The sequence below is a fragment of the Nannobrachium achirus genome, assembly GCF_963921795.1.
Source record: "Nannobrachium achirus genome assembly, chromosome: 18".
Lineage (NCBI taxonomy): Eukaryota > Metazoa > Chordata > Actinopteri > Myctophiformes > Myctophidae > Nannobrachium > Nannobrachium achirus.
Genome location: NC_137825.1, coordinates 37,720,476 through 37,733,065, shown reverse-complemented (window position 1 = coordinate 37,733,065; position 12,590 = coordinate 37,720,476). Strand labels below are relative to the sequence as shown.

General features: G+C 41.2%; 2 protein-coding genes across 2 annotated transcripts in view; one reads left to right on the top strand and one right to left on the bottom strand.

Annotated features, from left to right (window-relative positions):
- Window positions 1–370: 370 nt before the first annotated feature.
- LOC308303084 (beta-1,4-galactosyltransferase 6-like) lies at window positions 371–1,297 on the top strand (the record flags this gene model as incomplete). Its single annotated transcript, XM_080747404.1, has 1 exon — window positions 371–1,297. One exon carries the CDS (start codon window positions 371–373, stop codon window positions 1,295–1,297), a length of 927 nt encoding a protein of 308 aa, XP_080603530.1.
- Window positions 1,298–5,035: 3,738 nt separating this feature from the next.
- slc4a1b (solute carrier family 4 member 1b (Diego blood group)) overlaps window positions 5,036–12,590 on the bottom strand; it is a gene marked incomplete at its 3' end in the record, with an annotated part of 14,436 nt that continues 6,881 nt past the window's right edge. The window contains exons 9-17 of the mRNA XM_080748003.1: window positions 12,513–12,590; window positions 11,667–11,861; window positions 10,721–10,963; window positions 9,646–9,735; window positions 9,332–9,498; window positions 7,655–7,896; window positions 5,816–5,985; window positions 5,220–5,393; window positions 5,036–5,116 (exon numbers count right to left, since the gene is read on the bottom strand). The exon at window positions 12,513–12,590 is cut by the window's right edge and continues 71 nt beyond it. Of these exons, the coding sequence (XP_080604129.1) occupies window positions 5,036–5,116; window positions 5,220–5,393; window positions 5,816–5,985; window positions 7,655–7,896; window positions 9,332–9,498; window positions 9,646–9,735; window positions 10,721–10,963; window positions 11,667–11,861; window positions 12,513–12,590 (1,440 nt within the window). The remainder of the gene's footprint in view (window positions 5,117–5,219; window positions 5,394–5,815; window positions 5,986–7,654; window positions 7,897–9,331; window positions 9,499–9,645; window positions 9,736–10,720; window positions 10,964–11,666; window positions 11,862–12,512) is intronic.

The following is a 12,590-nucleotide window of genomic DNA, read 5'->3' as shown; positions in this document are numbered from 1 at the left end:
AGGAGCCAAGACCCAAGCCGTTCTCCAGCAATTCAATTCAAGGTATAGGCCTATATTGAATTGATATATTGAGGTATTATTACACAGAGGACAGTTTAGACTGGATGACTTGTTTGTGTCATCAATTCAAGCACAGTGTTGTTAATTGGACTTCCATTGGTGTGACCCTGTCAGGGGGGTTTTGAGTTTGACTGAGACAAAAATGGTGAACTGTAGGATGCTGCCACGTGTGTCCATCCGCTCATTTCTGGCCCTTATCTTGTTCTTCTTCCTATCCACTACATGTATATACTTTGTTTACGTGGCTCCTGGACAAGTTAATGAATACTATTATGTGGTAAAGGCCTGGGCGTGGGCCATGTTGGGCAACATGACCCAACCAGATATCAAGAACTCCACAGAGCGTCCATATGTACCTGATAACTTCACCAAGGACGAGAACCTTACCTGTCCAGAGCGATTACCTTTTCTGAAGGGTCCTATGGAAGTAAGCACTGCAGAAATCTCTATGGAGGCCGTAGTGTCTAAGCATTTGGATATCCAGTCTGGGGGACACTGGAAACCAAAGGACTGCAAGCCACGCTGGAAAGTGGCCATCCTAATCCCATTCAGAAACCGTCATGAACAGTTGCCCATCCTGTTGGACCATCTCACCCCCATGTTGCAGAGACAGCGGCTGCAGTTCGCCTACTATGTCATTGAGCAGACAGGGACCCAGCCCTTCAACAGGGGCATGCTTTTTAACGTTGGCTTCCAGGAAGCCATGAAGGACCTGGATTGGGACTGCGTGATCTTCCACGACGTGGACCACCTCCCTGAGAACGACCGCAACTACTACGGCTGCGGCCAGATGCCGCGCCACTTTGTTCCCGCACTCGACAAGTACTTGTACGTGCTACCCTACGACAAGTTCTTGGGTGGTGTCACCGGACTCACCGTGGAGCAGTATTGTGAAATCAACGGCTTTCCCAATGCATACTGGGGGTGGGGAGGAGAGGACGACGATTTATTGAACAGGTTGTATTCTGCTGGTCTGAAGATCACACGGACACCGGCAGAGATAGGGAGGTACACGTCAATTCCACACCACCATGTAGCAGAGAAGCAGTTCCTGGGACGATTCAAGCTGTTGAAATATTCCATAGAGAGGCAGTACGTGGATGGCCTCAACAACCTTCACTACAGCCCTCCCGCCAAAGTCTCCTACAGCAAGCTCTACACCAACATCACCGTTGAATTGAATCCCATCCCACTACTCAACTGCGGCGGCTGGTGGTGTGGAGGCAAAACAATGTAAAAGCTCTTAGGCTCAAGGAGACAGGAATCCTTACTCTGAAAAATCCCAAAGACATCCAGATCTAGCCTCGTAAACCAGACTCTCAGAAGGCAGGAGGGGTCCGTTTACTAGGTATTCCAGATCTCCCAAAAAGAGGAAAGATGAAATGGCAAAGGCAGTCTCTTAAATGTACCTCTTGAATGTACAGTATGTTCGTGTCAGAGTGAGCCTAGATAATTGACCAGTTGTTAGGCCTAGCTATTGCCACCACTACAGTTACCCTTTTTTCCCAGCCATTGTTGACAGCCTTTATGATGTTGAGCAGGATGGGGATAGGATGACTCCCCCTTTAAAAGCCCTGTTTCTGCTTCTGTGTTTCATGTGTGTCTCTGTTCCTGGTCGAGTTGGATGCAGGAGCACCCAAATGAACATTTATTGTCTGCTGGTGCCAGGCAAGAGAAATTGAGGTTGATTCTTATGTAACACCTTAATGTGTCCTGACTGAGAGTGCCTACTGGCCCATTGAAATGTTGGTTGAGTGGAAGGAGGTGGTTTGAGAAACCCTCCCAACTGTACCATTTCCTCTTATACCCTGTGCCTATAATACCTGTCCTAGTTTTCTGTGTTGAGTGGAAACCCACTGATCCATTTTTAATGTGCCATCTGGAAGTTAAGGGTCTCAGCTATATAAAACAGACATACAGCATGCATTCTTTTGTCTGTGCCTGGTCTGCATTAGAGTTCATATTCTATAGTACTCTATGTGGGAGTTCAAATGAGGTAGTAATTTAATTTAATTGTTAATATCCGTGCCAGTCTCCAAAATGTGATTATCATGTTGTAGTGTAAAACATATAATTTATATGTAGTATTCCTGCCTGGCTGAAAGCAGTGCTATCTCAAAACACTGCTCTGATCACCGCCAAATGTGGAAGTACCACATGCATTTTTATCCCCACATACAGTCTTTTAACTTGTTTTGTAATCGAAGTCGGTGGCAGTGGGATCGGGCTGAAACATTACCCACAAAGGTGAAGTGAGGGCTTAATTGTTTTCTCCCCCGTTTGTCGGAGCTATATCACAAAGCACTGGACTGATTATCACCAAAAGTACCACACACATTTCTTTCCCCCACTTAAGTCAGTGGCAGTGGGACATACACTATGCTCTTCACTGAGTTACATGAATCTGTCTAGTTTATTTGTCCATGGCTAATCGTGCATGCTACCAGTGGACCAAGGAAGTCATACATCCACACGTCTTGTTTTAAGTCCGAGATCCACATGGGAGCCATGCTAAATTGTGGCTCCGCATCCCGAGATCCGCTTACTTTCCTATGTTTATAAATGGGAAATGGGCTGTGACAAAAAGAGAACTAAGCCATCGGCATCTAGTACGGATGCCTCCCGAGCGTCTCCTTGGGAGGGACTGAATGGGACATTTTCACGGTGCAGTAGGTGAGATATACTGACCTCCCCGACGTCTTAATCACACCATTGATTGCGACATACAGACCTACCAACGGGGCTCAGAGGTGCGCCGTATGAAGTATAGTTTTGGACCTCGACGGAGGCGCGCCGTCTCAAGCGGACTTAATCCACGTGAGACACCGCCGAACGAGCTAAAGTGAGCGAGTCGCTGTGTCGAGCATTGTGAAGTCCGCTTGAGCTGACTCAGCGTAGCCTAGTAAACGACCAACTTCCGTTCTCCAGGAGGATTCTTGCGAGAAACAAATGAAATGGTTTCCGGAAGAGGGCGGGTACGAGGCTAGACTCAGCGCTGTTCAAGTTGTAAACCAGGGGACCAGAATCGCAAATGATCGTCCCCCCGACTTTTATCATGATAACAAACACCCACTGCCATCAACCCCTTGAATGATGACAATTAACCTATTGCCCCTGTCAGTAGGTCAGTATCTCGCCTACTGCACCGTTCAATGGTCTGAGTACACATGAAGAATTACCATTCAGTGCATTGATAGCATTTGAAGCCGGTGCCACTGGTCTGGAAAGGGAACACTGGGAATCTCTTTTGGAACTGTTATCCCTGTGACCTGATTCCGGATAAGCGGTTGAATATGGATAGATGGATGGATGGACTTGGATTCTCCAAATCTAGGCACGGATGACGTCATCAGCCAAGCTAGCTCTGGGTCGTCACTCGTCATAGGCAATTGGTGTCATAGACTGGCCACTGAAGTCCGAGATCCAAATGAAGACTATTAGACCTATATACCGGTATATTATAGGCCTACTTATAAAAAATGAAATGTTAATGTCTTTAAGTACACAAAGCCATCCTTACCATGTCTTGTGAATCTTTTATTTATTGAAAGTGTTTTATGCATCATTATGCTGGTTTATGCCACTGTATTCTGAACAAACCCACAAGGAATTTAACCACTTGAACCCTTTAAGACTATAATTGTCTAAAATAGGGACTCTAGCGTGAAACTGGTTTTTAACATAATAGGAACAGCGGAGAAGACAGAGGGCATTATGCACCACACCCTCACAGAAGACAATTTATTTACTCTCTTCTGGGAAGAGGTTCTGTCTGTGTCCCAGCGGTTAAGAATAACCGGATCAGGAACTGGCTACATTAGCCTACAAACATGTACTATATTCTGAGATAGATCACTAGCAGTTTTATTATGCACTTTAACTTCTAATCAAGCTGGTCTATTATTCTGTCTATCATACTTTGCATTGTTTGGTCTGTTTGTTTGTGTATTATACTGTGTATTTGTTTAATGTTTTGTCCAATAATGCCTTTCACTTGTATCATGACACTGTAAATCCAATACAGTTTTCTACAGTACCTACTGTGTCTACAAATATTCTTGTTTTAAAATTGTTTAGTATATATTGTCAATGTAAAGTCTTCAACATCCATTTTTTTGTAGACATTGTAAGTGGACATTTTATTCATATTTAATGAGAGATGACAACAGCATTATAAGACACAATATAAAATTCACAAACACTCTTAAGCTTCTCTTTAACCACACGAACCCTAACGTCCCTGTGTTAAAAATTCGAACATTCAGCTAAAACAGCCAATCTACAAGATCGGCTATTTTCAACAAAAAGATTTGGTGTATAGAGAGAGGAAAAGATGAGGGGGGCAACTGGCCAAGGATAGAGCCAATAGAGCCCTGGAAGGCACAAATGTGTTAAAATTACTGCACTTGCAATTGCTTTGTACAAATTATGTAAAATAATGCAATTGGATACATTAGGATACTGATACTTCTCTTCCCCCACTGTGAAGTCAGTGATATCATCTGTTAGAAGGCTAACAACACTGGACCTTCAGTGAAAAAACAAAGTGTTGTTTATAATCTTTCCATGCCAGTGTAGCAGAAACAAAATACCAATAATATACTAATCTTAAAAATCTAATGCATGACCACATTCTTTGAATGACCACAAAAATCTATTGTGATGGCTTGACAGAAAAAAATATACATTTTGGGATACTTGACTCAAGGCAAATATGTACAGCAATAAATTAAAAATTAAAAATGTATTGTTCAATTGACAATAACACCTATTTGAATAACAAGTGACAGCTGAAACATGGAATGAATCTATTTGGGTTTTACGTTATAAAAACCACAAAAAAATATATTTATTTACTGTATATACTCATGGGCAGATCAAACGATAAACACTTTTTGTTGTGTCAATAAAAAAAGAAAGAAAAAGAGCTGCTTGTACTGTTTAGTTAAGGCATAGTGGGTAAATGTCGTGACATCTACAATGGCATTTGAGATTCGTAGTATACGTCCTGTCCTGGTTCTTCTTCAAATGTCACCTTAGCATCATCGGCGTCCAACTAAAAACAAATATCAATGAGGATTATTCATATACAGGTAAATACAGTACAAGAACAAGTACAGAGAGTTTAAGTGGTAAAATGACTGGAAATGACCACTTACACATTTCATCTCCAGTTCTGTGAAGAAGCGTCCCGTCATAAACATACGTAGAGGAATGGTGAGGATTAGGACGAAGGGTAAAGCCAGGGAGGCCGGACTTGACTTAACGATCCACAGTAGTGCAAGGCACACTATTTGGATGGCCGTGAACACGTGCATTCTGCCCGTGTTGACCTGTTTCCAACAAGCATCATCAAAACATTACATTACACATGATGTTGAACATGCATTTCTATTGGGCAGAAAGCTTTTATGTCCAAAACCGTTAGGATATGGAAAAAAAGAACCTAGGAAATGTTTTTCAGAAAATGTCAGAATGTAAAAAGAAAAATTATAATTTGGACATTTATGATAAAATATGGACTCAGATGGACTGATGTGAGGACAAGATCCTAGAAAAGCAACTGCTTCCGTAAAACCTAGCAATGTGTTGTTATTGGTTCCTTTATTATTATTATTATAATTATTGTAATGTTTTGACTGTTTTGGTGGTGTCATGATTTTGGTATTGTCTGTTATACGCTATACTGTCTCTTGTCTTGACACAAAACGTAATAATAATCATTGAATCAATGTGTGATCAGGTGGACTCGTACCCGGGTGGCATAGGGTTCATCAGGGTGGTACTTCTTAGGTATGAGGAGGAGAAGCATGCGGTCCCACAGCTGGATGCCATTGAGTGAAGTAATACCCATGTAGAGGAAGATGCCAAACAATGCTGCCATGGGAATCATCTTCAGGAGCGGCTCCATCAGAATAGATAGACCTTGGTAGGAATGGAGGATCGATAATAGTAGTTATTGTAATACATCTAAATCTAAAAAACACCTACCGTATAGAACAAGCATGTTAGTGACAGTATTGGTGACGATGACACACTATCTGGCAGAATGAAGCAGCTGCATGTGTCAGGTTAGACAAATGTCAACCCTTAACTTCTCAGTGGACTTAAATGTTTTAATTTTTAGACCGGAAAAACACGCTCTTCTATATTATATATATATATAGGGCTGGGATGCGATTAAACATTTTAATCTAATTAATTACAGGCTCTGTGATTAATTAATTGCAATTAATCACATTTTAATCGCAAATCGATATTTGACCTGAGAAGCATTTTTTTCAAGTAAAACACATTTTACGTACAACAATATTGTTGTACGAGTGAATCAACGAGTGAGTTTTTTAAATCTAAATTTCGCATCCACTGGGCCAAGGAAAGCACTCTGATCGGCTACTTCTCCCTTTGCGTTTGTTGTCTCTTCTTGGTTGGTGCATCGCTATCATCGGTATGCCCGAAACTGAAGGTTCTGTGGTGCAAAAACTAAGTGCGATTAAAATGCGTACATTTTTTTAATCGCGTAACATTTCTGTAATTAATTAATCGCAATTAATCAGTTAAAGTCCCAGCCTTAATATATATATATATATATATATATATATATATATACACACCACTAAACCTCCAGACGCACGCCTATGACACTCCACCCCTGCTCCAGTTTTGTGTTTGTGCACAAGAGTGAGTCCACGACGATCTGTTACAATATATATATATATATATATATATATATATATATATATATATCGCTTCTCGCCATTACTGTGTGTTACTTGTTATTATCTACTGTAGCATAAATTGCCCAGTTTAGGACATATTAATAAACTTCACCTTGACTGCAATATACTGTAAGAAATATGCAATGTATTGCCCTAGGCCCTAGGGCAATACATTGTCTAGTGCATGCTACAAGGAATTTCACCATTAGTATTATGAGATGGAGGAAGAGGTGTAAAAAACAGACAATGCGATTTTAGCCCATCGTAGCTCACGCATGTTTGTAGAGACCAAGCCCTGACCGTCATGTTCCCGTGTTTACATGGGTTCGGGCAGAGCGACTTATTTAGCCCCCTACAACTACACCATCATTCAGATTTCACAAAGTGCTTAATAAAGTCTCACACCTGTCTAAATACGGTACGTTATTCTATAATTACCCGTATCCTCAGTGTTCTTTAATAAGAAGCCTTTTTATCCGATCGCGTTCTGTTTTCCCATGTATTTCCTGGCGTTCCCCATTCGCACCAACCCCATTGAGATAAACAGAGAGCGATCGGATAAAAAGGCTTCTTATTAAATGAAACGGAGGATACGGTAATTATAGAAAGCCGTACCGTATTTAGACAGGTGTGAGACTTTATTAAGCACTTTGTTTGTGAAATCTGATTGATGGTGTAGTTGTAGGGGGCTAAATAAGTCGCTCTGCCCGAACCCATGTTAACACGGGAACATGACGATCGGGGCTTGGTCTCTACGACCATGCGTGAGCTACGATGGGCTTAAATCACTTTGGGAAACCCGGCCATTGTCAATTAATACAGTTTCGTCTTTTAAAATTCTAAATATCAGAAGAGAACAAATTGATTGCACCTACCAACAAGCAGAGCCACCAAAATCCCGCTGATCCTCTGTTCGAGGACCCTCTCAATCACAGGCTTTGCGCCTGTGCTCATGACGGTGAGGGCGTTGGCGTGGGTGACGGAGCGCACGGTGGCAGCGCTCAGCCACGGCACACCAAAGATGGCACCGATCCCTCCCATGCCAACCAGGAGGAGGAGGTCGAAGTGGAACCCAGAGCCTTTGACCATCTTCCGCTCAGGTTTACTCACAATCAGACTGGCAAAACAATGTGTGAACACAGAGGGATGTAGGTTAGATTGTTCACATAATCATAATTGATACAGTACATTAATCACCTATCCATTGAATTATGAGTGGAATTGTAGAATTACAACAAGTAACCCACAGTAGGCCCTATGGAGAACCACAGTGATGTGACAGCACTCCTGCTCACATAGAGTGATTTTTGAACATGTTCACACTGCAACCATCATTCTCTGTACCTGTACAAAAAAGGAGGGCAATTGGAGGTAGAGGGATAGCTCCAATAGCAGCCCCTATGGGCCATGCTGCTCTTTACAACCAACTGGAAATTGTCTAAATAGTGGCACTGAAGAAGTTGTGGGTTCACCAAAGCCAGTAGGCTTCATCCTGTAATCTACCTATTCGATTATAAGACATATTATGTGTTATATGCAGGTTTCATGGCAATCTGCCCTTTTGATTTTTGAAGCGGTGAAAACCGCTTCCAATGAATGGCTTTGTGTGTATCACGCCCATATATGGTCATTTCAGTCCAGAATGAACAGGCTTTTTCAAAAACAGAATGTCCGTTTAATTACCATATATGGTGATCTCAGTCCAGAATGAACAGGGTTTTTCAAAAACACAAAGTATGTTACCTTATGTCCATATATGGTCACTCCAGGCCAGAATGAACAGGTTTTTCCTGTCCCACAGAATGTCCGTTTAATTACCATATATGGTGATCTCAGTCCAGAATGAACAGGGTTTTTCAAAAACACAGGGTATGTTACCTTATGTCCATATATGGTCACTCCAGGCCAGAATGAACAGGTTTTTCCTGTCCCGTACGTGTAAAATATCAGTCCAGAATGAATAGGCTTTTTCAAAAAGCAAAATGTCGATGTCCCTCCCGGTTAGATGAATGGATACTTTGAGGATTGGTCAAGCTTCACATGATAATTTGGCCTTCAGGGTTTAAAAAATGTAGTAAGCCACAAATACATTCAGAATAGAGGTTTTATCTGTCCACCGCTTCACTTCGAACCGAGGTTTGATTTTTAGATAACTTTTGTATCATTCTGTAGAAGGTTTGGTCTAAGGTTGGTGCTATAGGAAGGGCCATATGGTTCATCGTTGCTGAGCACATTTGTGCAATTGGAAAATCTTGCCTAAGGGTGGTGCTACAGTAGGTTAGGCAAAGGGCCATTAGCAGAGCATGCATGCACTCATTGAGTTTCATGGCAATCTGGCCATTAGATATAGTGATGTTGTAGTCAAGTAGACGTTTCTACCTACATTATACTAATGGTGGTGCTAAAGATGGTTGTTTATGATGGATGTTAATGGTTGTTTTGGTGACCAAAGTGTTGAGGGTTGAAAGGAAACATGAAGAGAGGGTGTAGGCTGATTATAGTGTTCTCTGAGACACACATTCAATGGCTGAAGAGAGAAAACATTCACTCACGTTGTGATCTGAGATTCAAGGAAGATCAGGATGAAGACGAGCAGAGATGGGACGCAGCATGCAAACATCAGCCACACAGGGAAGGGCTTGTGTTCTCCAAAGGGATTGATGAGCCATCCTCGCTTGTCTGGGTTGGACACCATCAGACCTTTAGGAACCACGAGTTTCTGGCAAGAAAAAGGACAGTTTTTGGCTAATGTGGTCTTTACAGATTGTGTGTGTAAAGTTCAAAACTTAGATCACTAATTATCAATAATACATTCAACATACAGAAGTTCAGTCCAGCTTTTAAAGAAAATCATTCATCGACCAACCTGAGTATAAGTATCACCAAATTGGAGGTCCACAAGGCACATGAGGAAGATGGCAATGGGTACGCCAAAATCACCCATCAAACGCCTGATCTGGAAGAACAGGTCCGGAACACTCATTTTAAGCAAGAAAAGGCAAGTTTATTTGTTTTGAATTGAATTGAATTGCACAAATCTGTACTTTTACTTTTGGTACTTCTAAGTACATTTCAAGACTTTTGCAGTAAAAGTATATATTATATACATACTAGACCTTACCCGTTCGAAGATATGTGCTGCAAAATATGTGCAGAGTGTGGGTTATGGGGAAAGTAACTGTAACTGGTGCGTGCGTGAGAATATGTGGGAGAATCATAACGTAAGGAGCAGCCCATGGAGGAGTGTATATTTATGATGGATACAAATAATTTAACAGCAAAATTTGGTGAATAGAAGTATGGGGATGTATGTGCTTGCTCCACATAATTTTTCCATACCCGTTGGAAGATGAGACACACATCACCCGGTGCATGCGTGACCCATGCATGGAGAGAGAGAGAGAGAGAGAGATAGAGAGAGAGAGAGAGAAAGAGAGACTCTCGTCACTGCAACATTCTTAACTGTGAGAGAGGTGTGTGTGGGCCCGGGGCTACAGATCCCATGGCCTGGAGGAACGGACCGTAACCCTGACAACAGGCTGTAGAGTTGAACAGAAGTGGTGAAGAAACGCTAATAAATAGCTTGAATTTGGGAAAAATGACATTCGGGCTCCGGCACCGTGTGTATAATGCTAATGGCCAATGCCATGTTAAATTTGGGATCAGTCGCTGAAGCGAGTGAATAGATAATGCATTGTGTGACTGACTGACCTACTGACTGACCTCTCTAATTATAGTATATAAGATTGCAGTATTAATGCTTTTACTTAAAAAATAAATAAAATAAAAACGTTTTCCACCACTGCACCCAACCCACAGGTTGACCCACGATCCACTACTAGCTAATCCAGAATAAACCAAACAGGATTTCAAGTTTCTCTGCTGACACTGACAGGAGACGACCTAAGAAGGAACGTAACATCAAAATTACCATCCCTCACCTTTCCAGGCAGAAATGTCCCATTCTTGAACTGCCGAAGGAAGTATGCAATGAAGAAACAGCCCAACATAAGGCACATGGAGAGTAGAGCTGTGTTGGGATACACCCGGCTTTTCTTGGTGATTTTCAAAGTGGTGTTGCCTGTAGAATTGTCATAGATGTTTTCCTTGATCACAATTGGCTCCCAGGCATCTGTTGCATTCAGATCTTCATAATTCAACACCAGTGGGTGAGCTTTGAAGATCTGGAGAGGTGCAGACAGTATAGGGTCAATAAATCAAATTCTGGTTTGAGCATGAAACATATTTCACCACATGAAGAGATATTGTGTCGAGGGAAGACAGTAAGGGACCAAGTATACTGTAGACTCCTGGGGGATCCCGGCCAACTAAGAAAGAAGGGTTTAAGTGGTTAAACATACAAAGAAAAGGAACATTTCTCTTTTTTGTATAGCGATGTTTACTGAACGAAAAGTTGAATGAATGAATAGTTTTTGTTAAAAAATAATGGGAAATATTTGGGAAATATACAGTGCAATCGCTGTCAGAAACCTTGTAATCTCCATATTAATATTATGTTTTTTCATAAATGAATTCCCTATTTTATACTTTGACGAATGACAGTGGCGGCAACAGCAGTCAAAATAACTAATCTACAAGCAAACAGCATTTTGCAATGTGGTGCGTTGTGAGCTTGCAGATCTGCAATATTTGAAACATTTTGCGAAATTTGGAAAATGTTTGAAAGGTCTTGAAAATCTTTGCCTGAACACTTTTGCCTTTTAGTTAATTCTGTCTGTGGGTGTTAGAAATGTTTGAAAAATTAAAAATAATAACAAGAACTTGTGGCGAAATAAATTATATTGGATCCATTAGATCCAAAAATAACGGTTTTGGACATGCAAGGTTTCTGCCCGACAGTGATGATGTGAGAATAGAATGGTTTACCCTGCCCAGCTTGGCGAAGGTTTCATAGATGAAGATGAGGGAAATGAGGATGGAAAAGATCTCCTGGGTGAAGCGGGAGAGGAATCGCACCAGGAAGCTGGCCTCAAACGCTACGACGATCACCACGATGATCACCAGCCACACGCCACACCACACTCTGCCCACAATGTACTCAATGTCTTGGGACTTGCAGAACTGAATGGGGATGCCAAGGTGGATCGTGAGTGTAATGTAAGGACATGAATATATGGAACAACATTATATACAGTATATTTTTTCAAGTTAAAGGAGCTATAGTCAACCTTTTTATTGTAGGGCCGACACTTTGTTTACATCCTAGTCTATAGACTAGAATGTAAACAAAGTCTCGGTCTGACAATGGCCAAAATGATTATTTGATCATTATTTTACGCTTTTTGTGGTCATTTTTGAATAGAAACACAGGTATGAAGCTTATATTTTTATAAAATATTTTCAAAACATTATTTTTATTTTAGCATCCGTTTTTCAAGAAAAGGTTGACTATAGCTCCTTTAATATAATATAGTATATGTTTATAGTATGTTTGGCACCAGGGGTTGGAAGATTGCATTCAATGTAGTCATTTACAGATGACCAATTATCTGAGTGTAACAGTAATATGTAATCTAGGCAAGTAATGTTACTTTTTAAGTAGCCTTTGAGTTACTAAATCTAATATAAATCTTCGAGTAATCCAACATACAGCATCTCAAGATTACGTATTCATGTAGGTTACTGGTTACAGTTACGTGTATGGTAATTAGTGATCTGTTAGCAATTAGTGATCTGTTATCAATTACATTTAGAATGTAACCTATAACTCACGGCATAGAAGGCTTCCTCAAACACTAGCAGAGGTCCTGAGAAGCCGATGACCAGCACAGGCTGAGCAGCCAGGAAGCA